This window comes from Sipha flava, unplaced genomic scaffold (genome assembly GCF_003268045.1).
Source record: "Sipha flava isolate LNK unplaced genomic scaffold, YSA_version1 44_pilon_pilon, whole genome shotgun sequence".
Taxonomy (NCBI): domain Eukaryota; kingdom Metazoa; phylum Arthropoda; class Insecta; order Hemiptera; family Aphididae; genus Sipha; species Sipha flava.
Window position 1 is genome coordinate 1,881,648 of NW_020273203.1, and position 21,683 is coordinate 1,903,330.

Genomic DNA, 21,683 nt, shown 5'->3' on the forward strand with positions numbered 1-21,683 from the left:
GGACCGACCCAAATCAATTTTCCTCCGGGAGCCGGGGATCCCCTTTTCATTTCTACATCTGAAATCTACACTCTGAATATTTTATGGTTAAAAATTCAAATTCATCTAATTTACATCAAATATCTTGAAACATTTAAATCATTTGATTAAAATTAACTAATAATAATTAACTTCTAATAAATTGTGCTCATAAATGTAAAATATTATTAAATTTAAATTAATAAATCTCTTTTTGCTTCAATATATTCAAATTTTAATACATTTATTTTTATGTTTCTTTCAGAACTTGGATTTTCCTTTGTTTCAACCTAAACAGAATGTCCTTCTTCGAGAGCCGGGTAACCACATATAATAATATTTGCTGAATTTTATGCATTAAATGATTTAATGGAATAAAAATCAAATTCATTTAATTTACATCAAATATCTTGAAACATTTAAATCATTTGATTAAAATTAACTAATAATAATTAACTTCTAATAAATTGTGCTCATAAATGTAAAATATTATTCAATTTAAATCAATAAATCTCTTTTTGTTTCAATATATTCAAATTTTAATACATTTATTTTTATGTTTCTTTTTCAGAACTTGGATTTTTTTTTTGGACCGACCCAAATCAATTTTCCTCCGGGAGCCGGGGATCCCCTTTTCATTTCTACCTCTGAAATCTACACTTTGAATATTTTATGGTAAAAAAATCAAATTCATCTAATATACATATAATATCTTAATAAATCTGATATGTTTCTTTCAGAACTTGGATTTTCCTTTGTTTCAACCTAAACAGAGTGTCCTTCTTCGAGAGCCGGGTAACCACTTATAATAATATTTGCTGAATTTTATGCATTAAATGATTTAATGGAATAAAAATCAAATTCATTTAATTTACATCAAATATCTTGAAACATTTAAATCATTTGATTAAAATTAACTAATAATAATTAACTTCTAATAAATTGTGCTCATAAATGTAAAATATTATTCAATTTAAATTAATAATTCTCTCTATTGTTTCAATATATTCAAATTTTAATACATTTATTTTTATGTTTCTTTTTCAGAACTTGGATTTTTTTTTTGGACCGACCCAAATCAATTTTCCTCCGGGAGCCGGGGATCCCCTTTTAATTTTGGTCTTTGAATTTTACACTTAAAATATTTAATGGTATAAAAATCAAATTCATGTAATTTACATATAATATCTTAATAAATCTGATATGTTTTCTTTTCAGAACTGGGATCTTTTTATCATCTATCAAAATCAATATTGTTTCAGGAGCTAAGTAACCTTTTTTCATTTTCTACTTTACATTTTCTATGGTATATACATTTTAATTTTGTAATTTATTTAAAATAATTTAAAAATTTTAAATAAATTATATTTACTATATATATTCTTTATATAATTACTCTCCTTTAATAACCAAATAATATTATTATAATTCAATTTTCTTTATGGTTCTTTTCAAAACTGAGATTTTTTTTTTCATTTACTTAAATCAAAATTCCTCCGGGAGTCGGAGATCACTTTTTCATTTTTAATGGTATAAATATGATTGTTTTATAACTTATTAAAATATTATAGAAATATAAAAAAATATTTAAATTTATGACTTTAATTCTGACTTTTTATTAATCAAGTTTAAATGTTTATATGAATAATTAATGTTTTATGAAAAGTAATAAGTTATTTAAGAGTTTTATTAAAAGGAAATATTTACTTTTACAAATTTTTATAGCATTCAGACCTGGAAAATTCTTTAATGATATCTTAAATACCATTAATATCAATCTATAATGAGAAATTTTTAGCTATTACTGGATCACTTGTCGACTTGATACACCACTATTTGCCAATATCTATATCACCACATCAAGAACACTCTTTGCAGGAGCATTTCTGAAAAAGATTATTGAACAATAATTGTTGTATATGATGGAAGGAGAATATAAAATAGTTAAATGGAATTTTTTACCTTGGAAGTTATAAAAATATATATATTTATTTTCTTATTTTGAATGGAAGATAAAGTTTAATATTTACATAAATTACCTCAAGTTGCCACTATGTTGAAGATTTGACATTTTAGTGGTTTAAGTAAATAAAAAATGTAATAATCGAGTGTAGAAGGAATAAGATGCAAGTTCTGCCATACCATAAAATGAGTTAACAATAAAAATATTTGTTATCATCATAAATATCTTCTATTATCATTATGAAATAAAACTAATGATAAAACCCCTTGCTAAAGTGAGTGCACTATATAAAAGCAGTCTATCTCTCATCCACATTCCGGACCGCGACCCCTTGTATTGTTAATATATGATTGGCCTATCCATTCTTCTGTTATCTATGACCCAATCCCGCCAACCAGTGATGCTCTATCAATTAGTATCATAGAGTAACACTGTATGATTAGTATAAGATATGTGGGTCATCAAGGTAGATTAACAATATTATTTTCAATATTATCTTCAATATTATTGTCAATATTATTAATATTGTTTATCTATCTCGATGTATATAACACTTTATATGCCTATATTCGGCAACCATTTTATCTTTAGTCGTGGCCCTAAAGTTTGGTAGCTATATTACATCATAAATCTTATAATACCGTGTCGAAAACTGTTATGTCCGATACAATTATTAATAAATTTGATCCGCAAATAAAATAGGCCATGGAAATCAGTGACAGCATTAGAAGTTAAATTACAAATCTAGTACTCATTTGATCGTATCGGTAGTTAGCCAATCTCATATTTTTAAATAAATTACCCGTGGAACATTGAGTTTGAATGGACAGGAATCCAACATTTTTGTTGGCCCATGGAACAAAATCCAGCATTACACTCATCTCTTACCATAGGAATTGATCTCCCATGACAAATATCAAAAATAAGTATTTAACAGAGCTGATAATATAAAATCGAGGTATGTTTATCTAAGATCATCAACATAGTCGGATTTTATTGTGGAACCACTATTTACTTTTGTTTGTGAACTATATTATAGTCAACATAATATTGGAACCGATATTTCATATTTAGTACATCATACTTATGTGTAATTTATATTTATTTATTTCAAATATTTATTATTATTTATTATAGTCATGTTTAAAACCAGAAACAGAACATTCAGTAAATTGGAACGAAAAAAGTTTACAGGGATGCGATGCTCAGTTAGATTTTGTAATAGGAAAACATCAGATAAAGACTTAAGTTTTTTCAACTATCCAGCTGATGTAGAACGACGAGCTTTATGGATTAAAGCTTGTGAAACACAACGAAAAGTCAGCTTTAATCCTAAGTATCAAAATAGTTTTCGTGTTTGTGGAGATCATTTTGAAAAACACATGTTTTTAAATCAGATAACTAAAAACCGATTAGTTTTTAACGCAGTCCCTACATTATTCAATGGTAAGTCATTATGTTTAAAATCTAATTGATGATCAATGGTATAGTTAAAATTTCAAAAAATTAAATCTACATTTGTTTAAATTATTTTACTCAAATATTTAGAAAAAAATTTACCTTCAGAAATATATATAATTTTTATTTACATTTTTCATTATCATTTGTTATTTTTATTTTAAGGTATATTGTTTATCTGAATTATTTTATTAATAATATACATAAAAATATTTTGCTTATTTTAGATGAAATATTGGATCTAAGAAGAAACTTGAAAAAAAGAACAATTTACTCTGAACTAATTGAAGACACTGATAATGAGATTTTAAGTGATGTTGAATTTGAAAATCCAGAGAGTTTAATTGAACCCTCATTAGATATTTCGTACAATTCATCTTCATCTTTTATTCAAATGTCATCTCCAATACAATCTAGCCTATCAGAAAACTATTCTAATGAACTCTCCACAGAAACCTACATTAAACCTGAACTAGGAAAAATAAATCAATTATTAAATGCTGTTATTCTTTTAAGTCAGCAGTTAAAAAAGTATGAAAGTGAAGAGGATATTTTAAAGTTATGTGATAAATATTTGTCCCCAGAATTATTTAAAATGGTTAAGTTACATATGGATGTAAAATTGGAAATGAATGTAGATATAGAAAATAATAAATATATTCAACATTTTGTATAATACATTTTAACATCAGTTGAACATAGTTTAAAAAAAAAAAAGTTTAAATATTTAAGACTTTTTATCATAGTATTCAATAATGTAAAAAAAAAAATAATTTTGGAGATTTGATATTAACATATGGCATTATTGGTTTAATTTTATTAAGGAGTATTTTTTAAACAACTTGTATATTTTACATAATTTGGTTATGATAAACAAATTAATTATATTTTATTACTTTATTGTATAAACTGTTATTAAGTAACAGAATTAATAAATGTTGATTGAATATTGATTTGAAAAAAAACATGTATAAAAAAAAGATGTAATGTATGTAATTTTTAGTTGTTCACTAGCACTTTAAAATGTTTCTGATAAGTATTAAACTAACCTGTTCTCAATTGATTTTTGTGTTTTGTGATTTTTAACTGATATATGTATATATATATATATATATATTTAACACAATTATTATTTATGTATTAATGTAATCAAAAATTAAATGAAATATTTTTTTTGTGTGTTGTTGACAATTTAAATTTTTTTTTTTTCTAGCGTATTTATTTATTTTTTTTTTGAATGCTAAAAATTTACTGTATTTCATTAATTGCTCCTAAACTAGGCTTGGATTTTATAGCACTAAAAAATACTGAAATATGGACTGGTGTATGATCTAAAAAAAAGAAAATAGGCAGCAAATATATTATAAATAAATAATAACTGTATGTGTGCAATTGAAATGTACACGAAATGTATACTTTTTATTAAGGAGTAGTAAGGAAGGGAATGATTTTATCTAATATTTAAATATAATAACAGCAAAATATTATTACATAAGAAAATCAACACATTCTGTAACATTTCAATTAACTTTCGTTTTATTAGCAAATATAAAATTTATATAATAAATATTTTAATATTTATGGAATTGTCATCAGTTTGCTTTTCTGTCAGTCTGGTAATACTGATGTGATTATGACAACTGAAGTATGATACAAAATGCTTTAGTTCTATATTTTCAAGTTTCCTGGCAAATACAGCATTAATAGTAGTACCACCTTTAGTTGTAGGATAATTTCTACTGTTTATCATTGTCAAAGAGAATTTTTGTTTAAGGAAATCGAGCAATGGTTGAGCCTCTGGCAATGAAAAGTTAACATTAAAATCTCCTGTCAAAACTTCAGGTCGATCGCAATAATATAAACGTTCACCAGTTATTTCTTCGAGTGTTCAGGAACCTGCGACTGTTAATGGTAGTAATGCCTTAAGGTATTTAATATCACTTATTTAAGGTATATATATGCGTCTCCTCTTTAATTTAAGTCGCCAAAAACCGGGTGGACGCTTAATGGCATTGGTTACTAAAATACAATATTGAATATACAATACATATTATAATATTACCTACATGAAATTTATTTATTTGAACAAGTGGAAAAAATTTCGAAGAAATAATATTTAGGTATAACGATAAGCAAAAATGGTAGATAATGTACACTATGGGTTAATTTAATTGACGCTGTGTTTATAAAAAAAAAAAATAGTTACAGATGATCCCCGAGCAGTTATTACACATAGCTCTAAAATTAAAGTGACATGGACTATAATTTAAAATAATTATAAACAGAATAGAATGACTATAAATAGTATAAATATTAAATTACGGATAGATCTAGATACAGATAGGATAGACACTATATTTTAATATAGACTGTACACACCTTATGTACAATGTACGTATTTGTTACTGTCTACGTTGATCCTACCTAACAACTAGCAAGGTTAGTAATTGTTTTTTTAAGTTAAGTTTTTTAAACTTTTATGTATAGAATTAATTTTATTTGGGGGACATTTGTTTTTACACCCTATAAAAATAAAGTTTTATGAACATATATGTGTAACAGAAGGCTTAGACCTCATGGATTTCCTAAAAAAGGTTGGTAAGATTTAAAATTAGGAAGGGGAACGGTCATCAATTTTTTATGAATATAGTCCCCCTACAACATTTTTCCCACTTTAACCACTGTCTATTGATGGAGAAAAAAACACACACATATATGTAAGGAATTTTATTTAATATTGGTTAAAATGTCTACAGAAATTGCTTTCTTTGTTGCTATCGTGCTATCAAAGTAAATCTTTTAGAGTTTTTGGCAACAGGTTGACAATGTTCTGGGTACAACAGTGCAGAATATTCCCTAGGAGTTATTATAGTTATCTAAAACATGTTAGGGAAAGGAGTGGTAGTGAAAGGATATCCAAAACCTACGAATGTGGCAAATTATTATTCAGTGTTATAGTCGCAACAATATTTAGTTAAATAAATACAATAAAGGAGTAAAATTTTAAAAAATGAATTGCTTTAGATTAAAAATTCCAGGAACTGCTATCGTGTTACGGATTTTATTTTGTTTCAACCCAAATGTGTTGCTTTATACAACAGTTACACTATTAATTATTATTTTTCAGTTTTTTAAAAGAACGAATAACCAAAAGAACAAGGCATAAATCCGTACAGGTGGATTAGCGATTCAAATATGGTCCAGCCGAGACGGTCCGACGCAGTGTGACCAGCGTGGTGGGCACGACCGTGTTAGCGGCATCGTGTTCGGTACACTGTCCGTGACAACATAACCAAGAATCTTTCTTTCTGAAGTGTCTATCTGAAAATGAGGTCTACACTTTGAGTTTGCGTATAATCGAATTAGTTTTTCGAGCTTAACGTTATTCCTGTTCCTTTGATTTTTCGCTAAAGGTAAGCTTTCCTTCCATCAATTGCCATAATACGTCTTCAACTCACTACACCGTTCGGTCGTCATGCATCGTTTATCACGTTCACGGGAACTGTTCCGCCTCAACGTGACGTGTGGCTTCGCCAGTTTGTCGTTTTAAATCGAATATTATATTAAATTTCAACCGCCATTTCGTCTTATATCGTTTCATATAGTATATATAGTACGTCTCGTCTTGTTCACAGTTAAATGGCCGAGAGTCGTGGTAACTTCCGTGGTGGATTCGGCAGAGGTGGCTCTCGTGGCAGAGGACGCGGACGTGGTCGTGGCCGTGGCAGAGGTAAGGAAGCCGAGAAAGAATGGGTGCCAGTAACCAAGTTGGGCCGTTTAGTCAAGGATGGCAAAATCTCCTCGTTGGAAGAAATCTACTTGTTCTCGTTGCCGATCAAGGCGAGTGCTTACTAATACTAGAATTTTGCTTATTTTTTTCCCCGACTAACCATGTTTTGTATATTAGGAATTCGAAATCATTGATTTTTTTATTGGTTCTTCCTTGAACGATGAAGTATTGAAAATCATGCCTGTCCAAAAACAAACTCGTGCTGGTCAACGTACTAGATTCAAGGCTTTCGTAGGTATGTACAACACTAATTAGATTTTAACAGGATGTGAAAGGTGAATTTAAATATTTGTTGCTTATTTGTGTGAAAAAAATTAGTAAACTTCTCATTAAAATTAAATTTGTTGAATACAATTTTTATTATAGGTTATTGTATTTTAAAACAATAAATGAAAAATTTTCTCCAACCATTTAAATAATTATTTCATTATAGCTATTGGTGATTCTAACGGACATATTGGATTGGGTGTTAAATGCTCAAAAGAAGTAGCAACAGCCATCAGAGGTGCTATAATTTTAGCCAAATTATCTGTAGTTCCAGTAAGACGAGGTTACTGGGGAAACAAAATTGGAAAGCCACATACAGTTCCATGCAAAGTAAAAATTATTTAGACGTTATTGTATGTGGAATTATTAAAAAAAATTGTTTCTATAGGTTACAGGAAAATGTGGATCAGTTGCAGTGCGTTTGATTCCAGCTCCAAGAGGTACTGGAATTGTCAGTGCTCCTGTACCAAAAAAACTTTTAACCATGGCTGGAATTGAAGATTGTTATACATCTGCCCGTGGTTCAACTGGTACTCTTGGCAATTTTGGTATGTTCAACATTTTTAAATTAAAATTTGAAAACTGATTGTTTTGATTATTATTTGTTTATTATTTTAGCTAAGGCTACTTATGCTGCTATCGCAAAGACATATGCTTATTTGACACCTGATTTGTGGAAAGATGTACCACTTAAGAAGACCCCATATTCTGAGTTTGCAGACCATCTTTCAAAATGCCACAAAGTCGCCCAGAATGTCAGGGCTGACGTTTAATTTTATACATGTTGATTATATGATGCAGGCATATTATACATTGCTTAGTATCAAATAAAATGATTTAAAAAACCAATCTAGTTTCATTTATTTGACTTAATTATTACCATTGTTTCCCTTTGCTATAAGTTAATTGCTACAATTTTAATGTGACTGACAGAAAAACCTTTAATTTATGCATTTTTACTAAACTGGTAGGAATTAAATTCAAATATTTGCTGGAATGAAACTTTATCATTGTTTATATTTATGTGCTGTGCTTAAATTTAAATATTAATACCATTGATTTTATAATACAATATTTTACTATTATAAAATCAATGTTAATACTATACCTAAATTATATTTATTTTTGTAGTTTTAGAGGAAATTAATGTTGTTTTGTATGCTTGAGTGTTATGATGAATGTGTGGACATATTTTTTTTATTTTAGTACTTGATGATTTATGTTTTTCTGAAATTATTACTCTTAATGATAATTTTAGAAACTATACATTTTGTGTATTAATCACTAATTTCAATATTATTTTATCTTAAATAATACTTTTCTATTCATTATGTTGTGCTTTGCTCTATTTTTCAAGAAAATGTATTGACATATGATTACATATTTACATGGGTGTAAGTAATGCTGTCTTGGACCCTGTACACCAGCTTTAAATCTATAATTTATGGTTTGATAATTTATATGTTGGTCATGGTGTTTCTATTTTATAAGACAATAAATTAATTTATTGATTAAATATTTTATTGTAATGATTACTTTATAATCAGTATGTGTTAGGATATAATGGGTTTCAATATGTCAAGAGTTTTTTTGCAGTGGTCCAATGTTAGTGGTAAAATTACCAATTTTGTTGCAACTAAATTTCTAATTATAAAGAACAAATGTATAACTTATTTTATCATTGTTTAAACAAAGTTTATTTACAAAAAGTTATATTAATAACAAACTGTTTAATCTACAAAAATTCTGGCTATTGAATCTATAGGAATGATAGTATTTTAAGTAGAGCCTAGATTTATATGCATTTAAAAAAACTTAATACCTATCATGTCTATTTGTGCTCTATTCAAAGCGATTACAAAATTTACTGTAAATTAAAATAGTTAATTTATTAAAAACCCATTAAATATGCATATTATATGCAATATAAAATTAGGTGTTTGAATTCGGTGTGATATGAATCTTGGACATTTTAAATCTCCATAGATGCGCATACTTTTAGTACAAACAAGCAAATGCTTATAAATCCAGGCTCTAATTATAAGGATGGTAAGTTAATTTTTATAATACACAACGGATTATGGAGCTAAGGTAGTTTTCTCACAACGGTCTTCCCACCTAGAAATCAATACTGCCATTGACCAGGTTTGAATCTAGGACCAAGTGTTTAGTAGCAGTTGCCTTGACTACAAAAACCCTATAATTTTTATATTTGATGATATACCTCAATATATCCGAAGAAAATATGAAAAAATAAAAATGTAATATTTAAAGAAGTTTTTATTGGTTTAAATCTTGCAGAAACATAAAAAATATCATTGATAAATTTACAGAAACAATATTTTACAAACCCAAAAAATAATTGAACTACATCAAATTTCACTTAAATTTATAATAATAAGTTCCCCCACAGTATTATGGAGAAAACTAGTTCACTTTGATAATTTAGCAAAATTAAAATTAAAAAATTGGAGGAAAAAATATTTTCCTTTTAATAATTAAATAACTTGATTTTCAAGTTGCGTCAAAATGGTATAAAATATAATGCTGGATGATGCAATAAGTATATAAAAAAAAAGTAGGTTACAAATACACAAGTAAATGAAATAGAAGTAAAACTGATTAATATTAATATATCCAGGCAAATATTGGTTCCGTTACAACAGCAGTTAATGTTTGATTATAATTTTAGTGGTTTGTATATTGAATACCATTATCATACACATCAACTCAATTGATATTTGTACTCCAATTCTTTTATTCGAGTAAATAAAATCTGAAACATTTATAAAAATAAAAAAACAAAATAATAGTAATAAAAAATGTAGTTATTAATTAAACACTATTATGAAAGAAATGGTAGGGTTAATAATGGGGTAAGGAAAGAATTAGGAATTATAAATTTATCCTTAAAGTATTTGTACCTAAAATTTGTATTTTGTAATACATCATATAAAAACCTTATGATAATGAATAATAACAATATAGTTAGAGCATTATAATATAAGGTACAGCATAAAAGAAATAACTATTTTAAACTATGGGAAAAATTAAATTTTAATATTTATGAAAATTTGTATGCGGCAAACATACAATAAACATATTAAAATAATTAATTAAGTCTACTTCATTAACAGAACTTAAGTTATAAACACAATTGATGAAACATAATTTATATATACAATATACATGTTAAAATTACTTTTATATTTTTGGAACACATTAATCAGTGTATATTATCAGTATATTTAAAATATGTCTAGTTTCTTTTTTTCTTTCTGTTTGTACTAACATGATGTCAAAAAATGCATAAGCTTCAAATATAATTTGAATTTTGAATTTTATAAATACAATATGTTGGGAACTAACAATTTGAATTTTTGACATCTATATGTATATAATATAATATACATCTTGATAAATACAAAAGTAAGTATAAAATGTGTTTAATTTCTTACATTATTTAAAACTTAAATTTAATCATAAAAAAAAAAATATATTTTTTTTATCAATGTACACAAAATACAAATACATAATATTAGAGCTCAGATTTTTATAAGCTTAAAATTACTATAATATAAATATTAAAATACCACATTTATGCACTAAAAAATGTATAATTTATAAGTTTTTAATTTTAAATAGTTATTTTTTGAATATCATATAATTATTTACATTATAAACGTCACACTGTGATTCAATGTTTTTTTTTTTAATTTGATCAAACTTAAATCTAAAAATTTGGTACAAACACAAAAGATTGATAATTTATCATTTATTTACCTCTTAATTCAAATTATTTTTAAGAAGTTAGAAAATTTACTAAAATATGCAGTTACATCCTTAAAATCCCAAAAATATGCAATTAAAATATAAAATCATCAAATATCAATCAAACGTGTATCTAGGTTCACATTAAATTGGATAAATAGAAAATACATGCAATTTCCTAAACATCCGAGTTCTACATATGATATTGATCCAGATTCATCACTTCAATGAGTAAATGGTTTTTGGATAAAAGAACAATATTGTTTTGATACCTATTTTTTAGTTATGTTAATTTAATTTCTTAAAGTAATCAATTAAAAACCAAGTTCATGCTTTATATTGTCCTAATTATCCAAAGTTTATGACAATGAAAGCTAATTGTGCATTTTCATAAGAGTATTGCAGTGTATAATAAAATATTGTGTGATAATGATTCAATAATACATAAATATTAATATCTATTCAGCAAAATTGTTAACAAGAAAGATAAATTTTACAAAATACATTAGATACAATATTTATTTTCAATAATCTTAATAATGTTATTTATTAATAGGTTTATATCCTTAATAATTATTAATGAAAGCTATTTAAATGTAATCAAAATAAATAACTATGGCAAGAAATAAGTAGTGTAATAAAACTAGTGGATATATGATATATTTTTATTTATTTTAAAGATACTTAAATGAAAAAAAAAAAAAAATGAAAAAAATACATACTTTTTCATTAATTGATTAATCATAAGTTGACAATTATTATTCATAGTTAATAAGTAATGAGTGAAATACATTTACCCCAATTACGATATTTTATTTCTAATTAATAACAATAACATTATATATATAATATGAATTGAATAAATAAACGATATATAAATATATAGATATTTCCAAAACTTAAGAAAAATGTATTTGAATGATAACAAAAATGGAATGGTAGCAAAATTCATTAAGTTCTACCACAATTCATGTTCATAACTTTCCTCCATATTGGATATAGGGCATTCGGACGCTACATGTCCCACATTGTCACAATAAGAGCAAAAACCATACTCGTAATTACTGATGACCGAAAAAAAAAAAAGAATACAGTTATTAAATAAACAAGGAACAAAAACAAAATTAATATTTTGTTTAAATAAAAACATCTACTAGTTACTAAAGATAAACTTGTTTAGAAAGAATACATAAAATAAAAAATGTGCTAAAATATTTAAAACAGATAAGTAATTTAAAAATTTAAGTACATGGAATGTAACTATATGCAAATTAATTTACAAATTATGATGAAAATTAATATTATAAGTAATGTACCAAATAAAATCATGAAATTACAGTAATCTACTTATAAATATTAATTTAAACAATATTTTGAAAACAGTGATAAGCATAATTATATTCATAAAAACAGTTTTTAATTTTTAAGCATGAGATTTTTCACATATTTCATTTTAATTAAAGTAAGCATACAATAGAAATAGGTAAATAGGTTAAGTTAGCGTTTTCCAAACTCTTTTGGATCATGCATCCCCAAAATTAATTGTGCCTTTTAATAAAACATTTTTTTTATTTTAAATATAAGCAAATTATTGTTGATCTAAAAATAAATATATAGTAGTGTAATATGCAATATAAATATTTGTCACTTGCACTTCTTTTAATAAGTGCTTTCACCTCCCAAGGGAGGTGCACCTAACAGTTTAGGAACTGCTGGGGAAAACTACTAAAACTAATTAGAATTTTTTTTATAGAAACTTAATACTAATTCGATCACTAGATATTGAACCAGTATATTTTATTTAGTGTATTAAATACTTTAGTTTAATGGCATTTGTCTAACCATAAGTCAAAACTCAAACAAATAATTTGGACCATCAATTATAAATCATAAATTAGAATTTACTAACTACAATTTGTCATCTAAAATTTACATGATCAACAAAAATTTGAAAAAAAAAAAATGATTCTACTAACGAATAAATCATAGTATTAATAATTAAATATGAATAATATTTAGCGCATTGATTTGATTAGTTAAATGATTAACAGACTAGACATTTTTTAATATTATTATTATTTGTGGGATGTTTTATAAATATATTTTTTTATTTAAATTGTACATTTATTTACCCCCCCCCCCCCAAAAAAAAAAAAGAAATGAGTGTCAATTGTTTTAATCTACATTTAAATAAATAGCAATAAAAATATATGACTAATGAACAAAATGATGTGTAATATTCATATTCATATTATTTATCCTTTATTCATGATTGAATTATAAATTCCACTAGAAATGATTTTTATAGATATAGTAGAATATAATTGCAATGTTATTATTTTCAAAATAGCCTAGAAAATATGCAGTAGATTTTATTAAACAATATATTCAGATTATAATATCTTTATAATAATTTTAAATATATTTAGAAAAAAAACTTCTGTAAGAATAAATTAGATGAAAATGTTGTTATAATTAATAACAATATGAAACAAAAAAGTACATTATCTATCCTGTAAGGCTTGATTGTCACAAATTAATAAATTTTTGTAGCAAAAGCAAAATATAACATTTTTACTACAAATTTATAGCAAAAACAATAAAATCTAATATATCCACTTATTAAATATACCATTATTGATACTCTTTCCTAATGTTTAATTTTAAATAATATCAAAATATCTAGCAAATAAAATTAAAATTCTACAATACAATTAATTTTTATTCTAGTAATTACACTTTGAGTCAAAAAATTGCTATTAAAATATTATATTGAAAATTAAATCATACCAAAACAAGAAAAATGTCAAATTTAATAAATATTGCCTTTAATAAATTATAATTATATCAAATAAATTACAGGTATACATAACAAGTATTATTGTAGTAAGACAAGGCTGCCAAATTTATTTTGGAAGCTGGTTATAATTTCAATTACATTTATCTGGAAGGATATCTAACAAATAAGACTTGCACTGATAATTCATCTATTTTCTATACACAGATACCTTAATATAAAAGTATTTAAATCAAATATTTTAAATTACACGTTTTAATATAAAAAAAATAATAATAATTATTATCGATGAGACCAATGAAGGGACGAAGCTAATAACTTCAATATTTAGTGATAAATCTGATATTGATAATAACATAAAATATGGGGTGCAATTGATTAACTGCTATATTTATATATAATAAATAAATCAAATAATATTTATTCAATAAAAGCAATAATTACAAAATAAGATCATATTTAATATTAATTATGTATTATTACAACTATAGTAAATGGTGGGTGAGGAGAGACTGACTTTGGTTACTATTTTTACAATATTTCAAATAAAAATATTCTCTTTAATATCGTTAAGTCAATATACGTCAACTACATGGACAAACAACTGCAACAATACATAATCATGAAAATAATACCAACAAGTTTGCAACAGATATACATGCCACACTATGCGTTTTGACAGGTCCAAATAAGCCCAATTACATTGTTTCTAATTATAAATATAATATATAATATACTATAAGTATAATCTATCTATCTATATATATATATATATATATATATATATATATATATATATATATATATATATATATAAAAATGGAGCCAAAAATATATAACATTTCATTAATTGAGAATGGCTGAAACGATTTGGGTCAAATTTCTTTACTGTTTGTAATTGACAAGAGAAGGTTTTTAAGAAAATTTTTTTTTAGGAAAGTGCTATTGTTTAATAAATCGTAGTTTAATTTAATAATTTTTAACTCGGTCGATAACTGCACAATTTAAAATGAATTATTAAATGAAACTATTAAAAACTATTTAAAAATTATTATTTTATGTTTGGTACTAAATGATGGGTATTGCATAAATATTAAACAGCAAGCTCTTGCAACAGGTGCCAAAACAAACAAGAATGTTAGTTTGAAGGATTATTATGCATATCGGTTGATGATTATACGCGATCAGGACAACGTTATTCAATAATGTCGTGAGCTTTATCAACAATTCATAGTTGACATGTATGTAAAGATAGAGTGAACAATTTCAATACTTGCGATTCAACAAAAAAAAGCTGCGTGCGGAAAATTCTCAAAACATTTGTTAGATATCAGTGATGGGAAAGTTACTACACATGAAACAGGATGCATAAAATTACCTATCGATTTCTGCACAATCATTGATTTGCAAGATGCTCTCATTGACCAGATATTTCCTAATGTACACAAACAATACACAAACCATGAGTGGCTGGCAGAAAGAACAATTTTAGCAGCAAAAAATGTGGATGTTAATGAATTGAACCTCAAGATACAACAATTTTTACCAAGAGACTTGGTGTCATACAAATCTATTGATATATTTTGCGATGCTACTGAAGCTGTAAATTATCCAACAGTTCTTAAACTCATTAGATTTACCAGGCAAGCCACCACATAATTTACAACTGAAGGTTGGATCCCCAGTTATTTTGCTTCGTAATTTGAATCCACTATTGTTGTGCAACAGCACGCGATTAGTCATTAAAAAATTAATAAAAAATGTTATCATAGCAATCATTTCAAATGGAAAATTCCGAGATGAAAATATATTATTACCGTGAATCCATATTATACTCACAGATGAGCCAATACAATTTAAACGCCTTCAATTTCCAATTAGATTGGGATTTGCAGTGACTATCAATAAGCCTCAAGGCCAAACGATGTCTGTCTATAACTTAGATTTGAACACATTATGTTTTTCACATGGACAATTATACGTGGCATCCTCTCGAACCATCCAGTTTGTTTGTGTTGGCAAAAGATGGGATAACGAAAAATATTGTACACTCTGTTACATTAAGGGATTGATATAGTTTTTTACTAATATTGTCATAATTAGAGATATATATAATTTTAAAGGATCAATTTTAATAAATTATCAAAAAAATAAGTTTAATGTTTTTTCATTTTTATATTCCGTCACTGTTCACAGCACTCCATACCTTTTTCATTTATATACCATTTCCTTACATACTTATATATTAAATTAGTTATTTTTTTCTAGCAAAATATTCTCTAGAAATAATTTATATGACAAAACAACGTTTGTTGGGTCAGCTAGTATATCAATATATATAATAGTTATTTCAACATATATATATATATATTATATTTTGATAGTATTAAATTTTGATGTTTTTCTTGTCATTAGTTTATGAATAATGACCCATCAAAAAAATTTTCGATCCTATATTGGGTCGCAACCCATAGGTTGGGAAACGCTAACTTTTAGAAAAATATTGAATAGAATAGTATATGATAAAATATAATAAATGTTATTACCTGTCAAAGCTGCCATCAGAAAAATTGTCGTCCCAATCATTATCAATATCTCTATCATTTCTATTTCTACCGAGTACATCACCCAAGCGTATTGGATCAAACAAAGTTTCTTCTAAGGCAATATTCCAATCAGCACCCTCACGATCACGTTCACCCCATAACACTCCTAATGTTCGGCGCATTGATTGATTTCGTCGATTTCGTCTTCCTGTGTTATTTCGTCGGTTTCTATTAGTCTCAACAGCTAAAAAGATAAAATAAATTTAGTTAATGATCTCAAAATATTATATTTTGAAAAAAAATAAAATATTACTTCTATTATTGTTACGTTCTATTTTCAATGATTCACGCCTTGATTTAATATCTTCTGGTAAACATTCAGTTATTTTGTCTAAAAAGGTATCTAAAGGTAGACAATAAGACTTATTCCTCACATATACTCGACATATTGGACATTGATTAACTCTTCTAGTCCATGATTCTATACATTCATGGCAAAACGTATGAGAGCAATTAAGTACAGTTGGCTGTAATATAAAAATATATGTATAAAAAAAAATGTAATGTATAACTCAAATTTTATTAGTATATCTGTGTATTATATAATAAAGGTATTTTACAATAGAAATTACTTGATTAAAAATAATAATAATTACTATTCAAAGAAAATTAAACTAAATTACTGCAATACTAGGAAATATATATTTATAAAAAAAAAAATCAACAAATAAATATTTATATTTTTTAATAAAATGAGTATTAGCCTAAAATTAAAAACTAAGAACTTATAATTTTTTGCCACAAGCCTTTTTTTTTTTTTTTAATTCTGAGTTAAATTATTGATATAAAGAGATATTTTGAAAGATTTATTTGCATATTTATTATTCAAAAATAAAATGACCATCAAAAAATATACATTTTTGCTTTATTAGGAATAAAAAAAAATTTACATTTGATTATTATTTTAGATTTAAATGAAGTGATAACTATGGCTAATGGTTGTAAATAAAAATGTTACCTTAATATACATTTCATAGCAAATATTGCATTGTAAATCATTTTCAATACATTGTTCCATTTGATGTTCAATCCAAGAAAAATTTGCTCCATCATTTATACTACGCAACTGTTGACGTAGTGAATTTACTAAGTTTTCAGCTTCGTTTAATTTTTTTACAGCTTCTACTAACATAGTATCAGGAGTACCTTCTCTTGTGTCTCCAGAATTTTTATCTTAAAAAAAAAAAAAATGATAAAAAGGTATTTATAAATAGGATAACAGTAATCTTACTTGTTAAACTATACACATTTTGAGATTCAACTTGATTTTTTTGTGATCTATAATAAATCTCATTAGTAAAACAGAATAATAATTATAATAAGGAATGAAAGCCATACTTCTCTACAGGATCTTGCGAAGAACGTGTTGGTCTTGTTCTAAATAATGCATTGGTAGGCGCAGCAGTTTGAGCTGAAGTGGATTCCATTCTTCTTAATTCCGTAGGGAGTATTATATCTTCATCATCTGTAGTTTCATCTAAAAAGAAAGATATTGCTGCATATCAAAACAAAATAGGGGATGTTAGACTTCAACACTTAAATTCTTAGAAATAAATAAATTATATATAAAGAATTTTCAAAACAAATCAAAAGATAGTTACTTCATATAATAGTTGAGTAATATTGTAAGAGAAAAAATAAGATATTTACATAAAAAGCATTGGGAAGAGATAATTATCAAATAAAAACATACTCTTAAGTAAAAGCAACAATATGACATTGAGATACTTACGGAGTTGAAATAATGGGCTGTCAGAACGAACGGATTGCAAATCATGGGAGTTCCAGCAACGATTGCCAAAACGGCAAGATCCCCTCATGTAAAACATACAGACCGAAGACATGATTTGATTAGGAGCGTGTACTCGTAGCCTTTTAATAGAACGGCGGAACCGGATCACAGCGTGTCTGTTGCAGGTGTGTGTAGGACGATCTAAGTGTCGGGGTACGCGAACCGCTGAAATAAAAAGCGTTACGATCAACAACAGTATAACACTCGCATCAAATGGTGATCAAGGGTGGGCACGTTGCTGTATTATACATGAGCCGTATCGAACGCGGCCGCCAGGATGTACAGAGTGCAGAACGCGCGCAGTACTCACATGGGTGCTGGCGGTCGGCAAAAGAGACTGGGCGACGAGAAAATTAGAGAGATACCGGTGTTAACAACGATCGGCGGTTATAAATAGACACAGAAATCATTAGGAGGACGAGTACGAGATGAAGCGGCGGCGACGGGTGCGTCGTTAACCACTGACGAGTGCGGCTAGCGGACGACAGGTCGACGGCGTTCCCTTTATTACATATATTTTTTTTCTCCGTTTGCTTATCTCCAACCGTTGGTTGAACGCGGTAAATACCTGCTCACAACAGCACGGGCCCACGATCACCACGTTTGTGGTAAGGTTGAGGGGATTACCCGCAAGTCGTACGGCGTCCGGTTGAAATGTTGGTCACCCGTAATCGTCGTCGTCGAGTGTATAGAGTAATAATAATTACTCTATGGTATAGTCACAAAGCGACGGGAGTTGGGGGCAGTTGTCCTAAAAATGATAAGGATTGGAATCGAAAGACGGCGGCATAAAATGTGTTGCCAACATAAAATTTCTAAAAATTATATTATAAAATTATTTTTTTGTTTAAGAAGTTATACTGTTTCATTTGAATGATAATAATTACATTTTTTGATAATATTAACAGTAAGTTACAAATAAAATAAAAATAGGTATGAATTATATGAAATAATTTTAAATTGTTGAATACTTAGGCCCTCCGCACACGAGGCGATTGTAACGCTACACGATTTATGCGATAATATTATATATTATATGCGATACGAGCGATTTCCTATCAAAGTTAATGGGGATCCACTAATGACGCAATTTAATAACGACGCGAGCGACTGACTTCACGCGCGACCGACAGTGCTGATAGCTTGGCAGTCGCGTCGCACGAATCGCGCGCAATCACATTTTTATTTTTGTCATATATTATTTATTTATATATAATTTTAACCATGGAGGCGTTCAATATTAAATTTGTTGGTGAAATTGAAATTTCTTCTACACTCACACATTCTCTCATGTTGGTATTCTTCTGATATATGGCAGGAAATTTAATGACATTCTCACCTTTGACATTCTGTAAAATGCTACAAATTTAACGTCGGTTTCCTGAAGTTCTCTAGCCGAAACAAAAAGTCGACAGTAGTTATTTATTTGAGTATAAGGATGAATCTTAAATTTCCTTCTATGATCTTTTCTTGCTTTTTTCTACCAACCAACTTTTTGTACAAATAGTACGTAAACATTTTTTCTTCGTCACTAGATGAACTCAACATTTTAAAAAAGGTAATCAAAGAACCGAGCAAACGTCAGTAAACGACTGATAATAACTGAATAATACTTAAATAACGATGATAATAATCGCACTACAATTGCATCGTGAACTCATGAACTCGAAACAGTATTAAACAACAAACGAATTGACATTGCTCTCATCTCTGAGACACACTTCACTAATAATTCTAAAATATATATCCCAGGTTATAAATTGATTAATACAAATCATCCTGATAATACGGCACACGGAGGCGTGGCTATATATATTAAGTCATCTATTACTTACCATCCTTTGCCTGGTTTTTCCCAAGACTTCTGTCAATCTTGCTCAATTCAAATTAAATTAAACTTTACTTACTTTACTATTGCGGCAATTTACTCCCCTCCCAAACATAATATAACAACCGCTAGGTTTACAGAATTTTTTAACACAATTAAAAATAATTTCATAGTCGGAGGTGATTTTAATGCTAAACACCAATCGTGGGGCTGTCGCACAGGCAATCCTCGAGGCACTACGCTTCACAATTTTATAAACTTAAAAAAATACAAAGTACTTGCACCTCCTGCTCCTACGTACTGGCCATCTTCTCTCAAAAAAAAACCGGACATACTTGATATTTTCGTCACTAAATTACCCAATTCACTTTATAAAAACACAACAAATATTCTTGATTTAAATTCTGATCACTCCTCTGTACTATTAACTTTAAATACCTCTCCCCCAATGCTACAAACATCGCCTAACCTATTCAATCGTTTCACTGATCGTCTCAAATTTCATGATAATGTAAATGAAAATATTAAATTAAATATCAAACTCAAAACACCTGACGATATTGACTTAGCAGTTAAGGATCTCACTAACATTATACAGAATGCGGCGTGGTCTGCTACAAACGCAAATCCCGCCACTCCTCATATTTCCAACCCACTTCCAGAAGTGATAAGAACGTTGATAACTGAAAAGCGTAAGGCTAGAGCTTGTTATCAACGCACTCGTTTACCCTCACATAAAAAAATTTACAACCAACTGGCAAACTCTTTGAAGAAAACTCTCGCTAAACACAAAAATATAATGCTAGTTAACAATCTTACTAATCTCTCCCCAAAAGACGGCAGTCTGTGGAAAGCCACAAAAAAAATTCTCCGATATAAAACCCCCAACCTCCCTTTAATAAAACATAACGGCAGTCTTACGTCATCGGACTCTGAAAAAGCTGAATTATTTAAAATATATCTTTCTGAGATATTCCTGCCTCATCCAGATATATTTGATCCTGATACAATAACACTGGTCAATAGGTCTCTCAATGTCCCTCCTCAATTTTCTCTCCCAATTAAACCCTTCTCTCCTAACGATTTAAAATATCAAATCCTAAAATACCCACAAAAAAAATCTCCAGGCTACGATCTAATCACGGCCGAAGTAGTAAAATGTCTCCCCAAAAGAGCCATTGTTCATATTACTCATATTTTCAACTCAATAATCAGATTATCTTATTTTCCTCTACTATGGAAGTTCTCGACAATTATCATGATCCATAAGCCAAATAAGCCAGCTGATACAACTTCTTCCTACAGACCAATAAGTCTTCTTCCCTTCCTTGCGAAAATTTTAGAAAAACTTATACTTAAACGTATCCTACCAATAATTTCTGACAAAAAAGTT

At 27.4% G+C, this 21,683-nt stretch overlaps 3 protein-coding genes and 2 long non-coding RNA genes across 9 annotated transcripts; 3 read left to right on the plus strand and 2 right to left on the minus strand.

Annotated features, from left to right (window-relative positions):
* Positions 1-63: 63 nt before the first annotated feature.
* On the plus strand, positions 64-1,077 carry LOC112689531. The gene is made up of 5 exons (XR_003149131.1): positions 64-86; positions 284-338; positions 590-693; positions 759-813; positions 1,066-1,077. It is a non-coding gene; the product is annotated as an uncharacterized LOC112689531 (long non-coding RNA).
* A 610-nt stretch (positions 1,078-1,687) lies between these two features.
* LOC112689544 lies at positions 1,688-2,152 on the minus strand. Its single transcript, XR_003149132.1, has 2 exons — positions 1,981-2,152; positions 1,688-1,904 (listed from the first exon to the last, which is right to left on the minus strand). It is a non-coding gene; the product is annotated as an uncharacterized LOC112689544 (long non-coding RNA).
* A 269-nt stretch (positions 2,153-2,421) lies between these two features.
* On the plus strand, positions 2,422-4,150 carry LOC112689515 (52 kDa repressor of the inhibitor of the protein kinase-like). Of its 2 annotated transcripts, none has more exons than XM_025563265.1 (3): positions 2,422-2,939; positions 3,119-3,427; positions 3,667-4,150. In XM_025563265.1, exons 2-3 carry the CDS (start codon positions 3,121-3,123, stop codon positions 4,113-4,115), a joined length of 756 nt encoding a protein of 251 aa, XP_025419050.1. In that variant the 5' UTR covers positions 2,422-2,939; positions 3,119-3,120; the 3' UTR covers positions 4,116-4,150. The 2 variants fall into 2 exon arrangements, with proteins under 2 accessions (XP_025419050.1, XP_025419052.1); XM_025563267.1 differs by lacking the exon at positions 2,422-2,939 and adding an exon at positions 2,946-3,071 and having other exon boundaries at positions 3,135-3,427.
* Positions 4,151-6,738: 2,588 nt separating this feature from the next.
* On the plus strand, positions 6,739-8,345 carry LOC112689513 (40S ribosomal protein S2). Its single transcript, XM_025563262.1, has 6 exons — positions 6,739-6,852; positions 7,075-7,279; positions 7,347-7,464; positions 7,663-7,826; positions 7,885-8,044; positions 8,115-8,345. Exons 2-6 carry the CDS (start codon positions 7,079-7,081, stop codon positions 8,267-8,269), a joined length of 798 nt encoding a protein of 265 aa, XP_025419047.1. The 5' UTR covers positions 6,739-6,852; positions 7,075-7,078; the 3' UTR covers positions 8,270-8,345.
* Positions 8,346-10,103: 1,758 nt separating this feature from the next.
* LOC112689510 (LON peptidase N-terminal domain and RING finger protein 1-like) lies at positions 10,104-18,982 on the minus strand. 4 transcript variants are annotated; one of them, XM_025563259.1, is made up of 8 exons: positions 18,773-18,981; positions 18,403-18,627; positions 18,009-18,165; positions 17,902-17,948; positions 17,629-17,843; positions 16,924-17,137; positions 16,611-16,854; positions 10,104-10,272 (listed from the first exon to the last, which is right to left on the minus strand). In XM_025563259.1, the coding sequence occupies exons 2-8, from the start codon at positions 18,512-18,514 to the stop codon at positions 10,254-10,256; spliced, it is 1,008 nt and encodes a 335-aa protein (XP_025419044.1). In that variant the 5' UTR covers positions 18,515-18,627; positions 18,773-18,981; the 3' UTR covers positions 10,104-10,253. The 4 variants fall into 4 exon arrangements, with proteins under 4 accessions (XP_025419044.1, XP_025419043.1, XP_025419041.1 ...); XM_025563258.1 differs by having other exon boundaries at positions 10,104-10,278; XM_025563256.1 differs by lacking the exon at positions 10,104-10,272 and adding an exon at positions 12,138-12,331 and having other exon boundaries at positions 18,773-18,982.
* Positions 18,983-21,683: the final 2,701 nt, after the last annotated feature.

Bases quoted from the DNA above. Each gene is read 5' to 3' on its own strand.
- LOC112689515 (XM_025563265.1), top strand. From the start codon at position 3,121: ATGTTTAAAACCAGAAACAGAACATTCAGTAAATTGGAACGAAAAAAG. The intron at 3,428-3,666 runs GTAAGTCATTAT...TGCTTATTTTAG, and splicing joins AGTCCCTACATTATTCAATG to ATGAAATATTGGATCTAAGA.
- LOC112689513 (XM_025563262.1), top strand. From the start codon at position 7,079: ATGGCCGAGAGTCGTGGTAACTTCCGTGGTGGATTCGGCAGAGGTGGC. The intron at 7,827-7,884 runs GTAAAAATTATT...TTGTTTCTATAG, and splicing joins CACATACAGTTCCATGCAAA to GTTACAGGAAAATGTGGATC. The intron at 8,045-8,114 runs GTATGTTCAACA...TTATTATTTTAG, and splicing joins TGGTACTCTTGGCAATTTTG to CTAAGGCTACTTATGCTGCT.
- LOC112689510 (XM_025563256.1), bottom strand. From the start codon at position 18,514: ATGTCTTCGGTCTGTATGTTTTACATGAGGGGATCTTGCCGTTTTGGC. The intron at 18,166-18,402 runs GTAAGTATCTCA...TTTGATATGCAG, and splicing joins CAGCCCATTATTTCAACTCC to CAATATCTTTCTTTTTAGAT. The intron at 17,949-18,008 runs GTATGGCTTTCA...GATTTATTATAG, and splicing joins TCGCAAGATCCTGTAGAGAA to ATCACAAAAAAATCAAGTTG.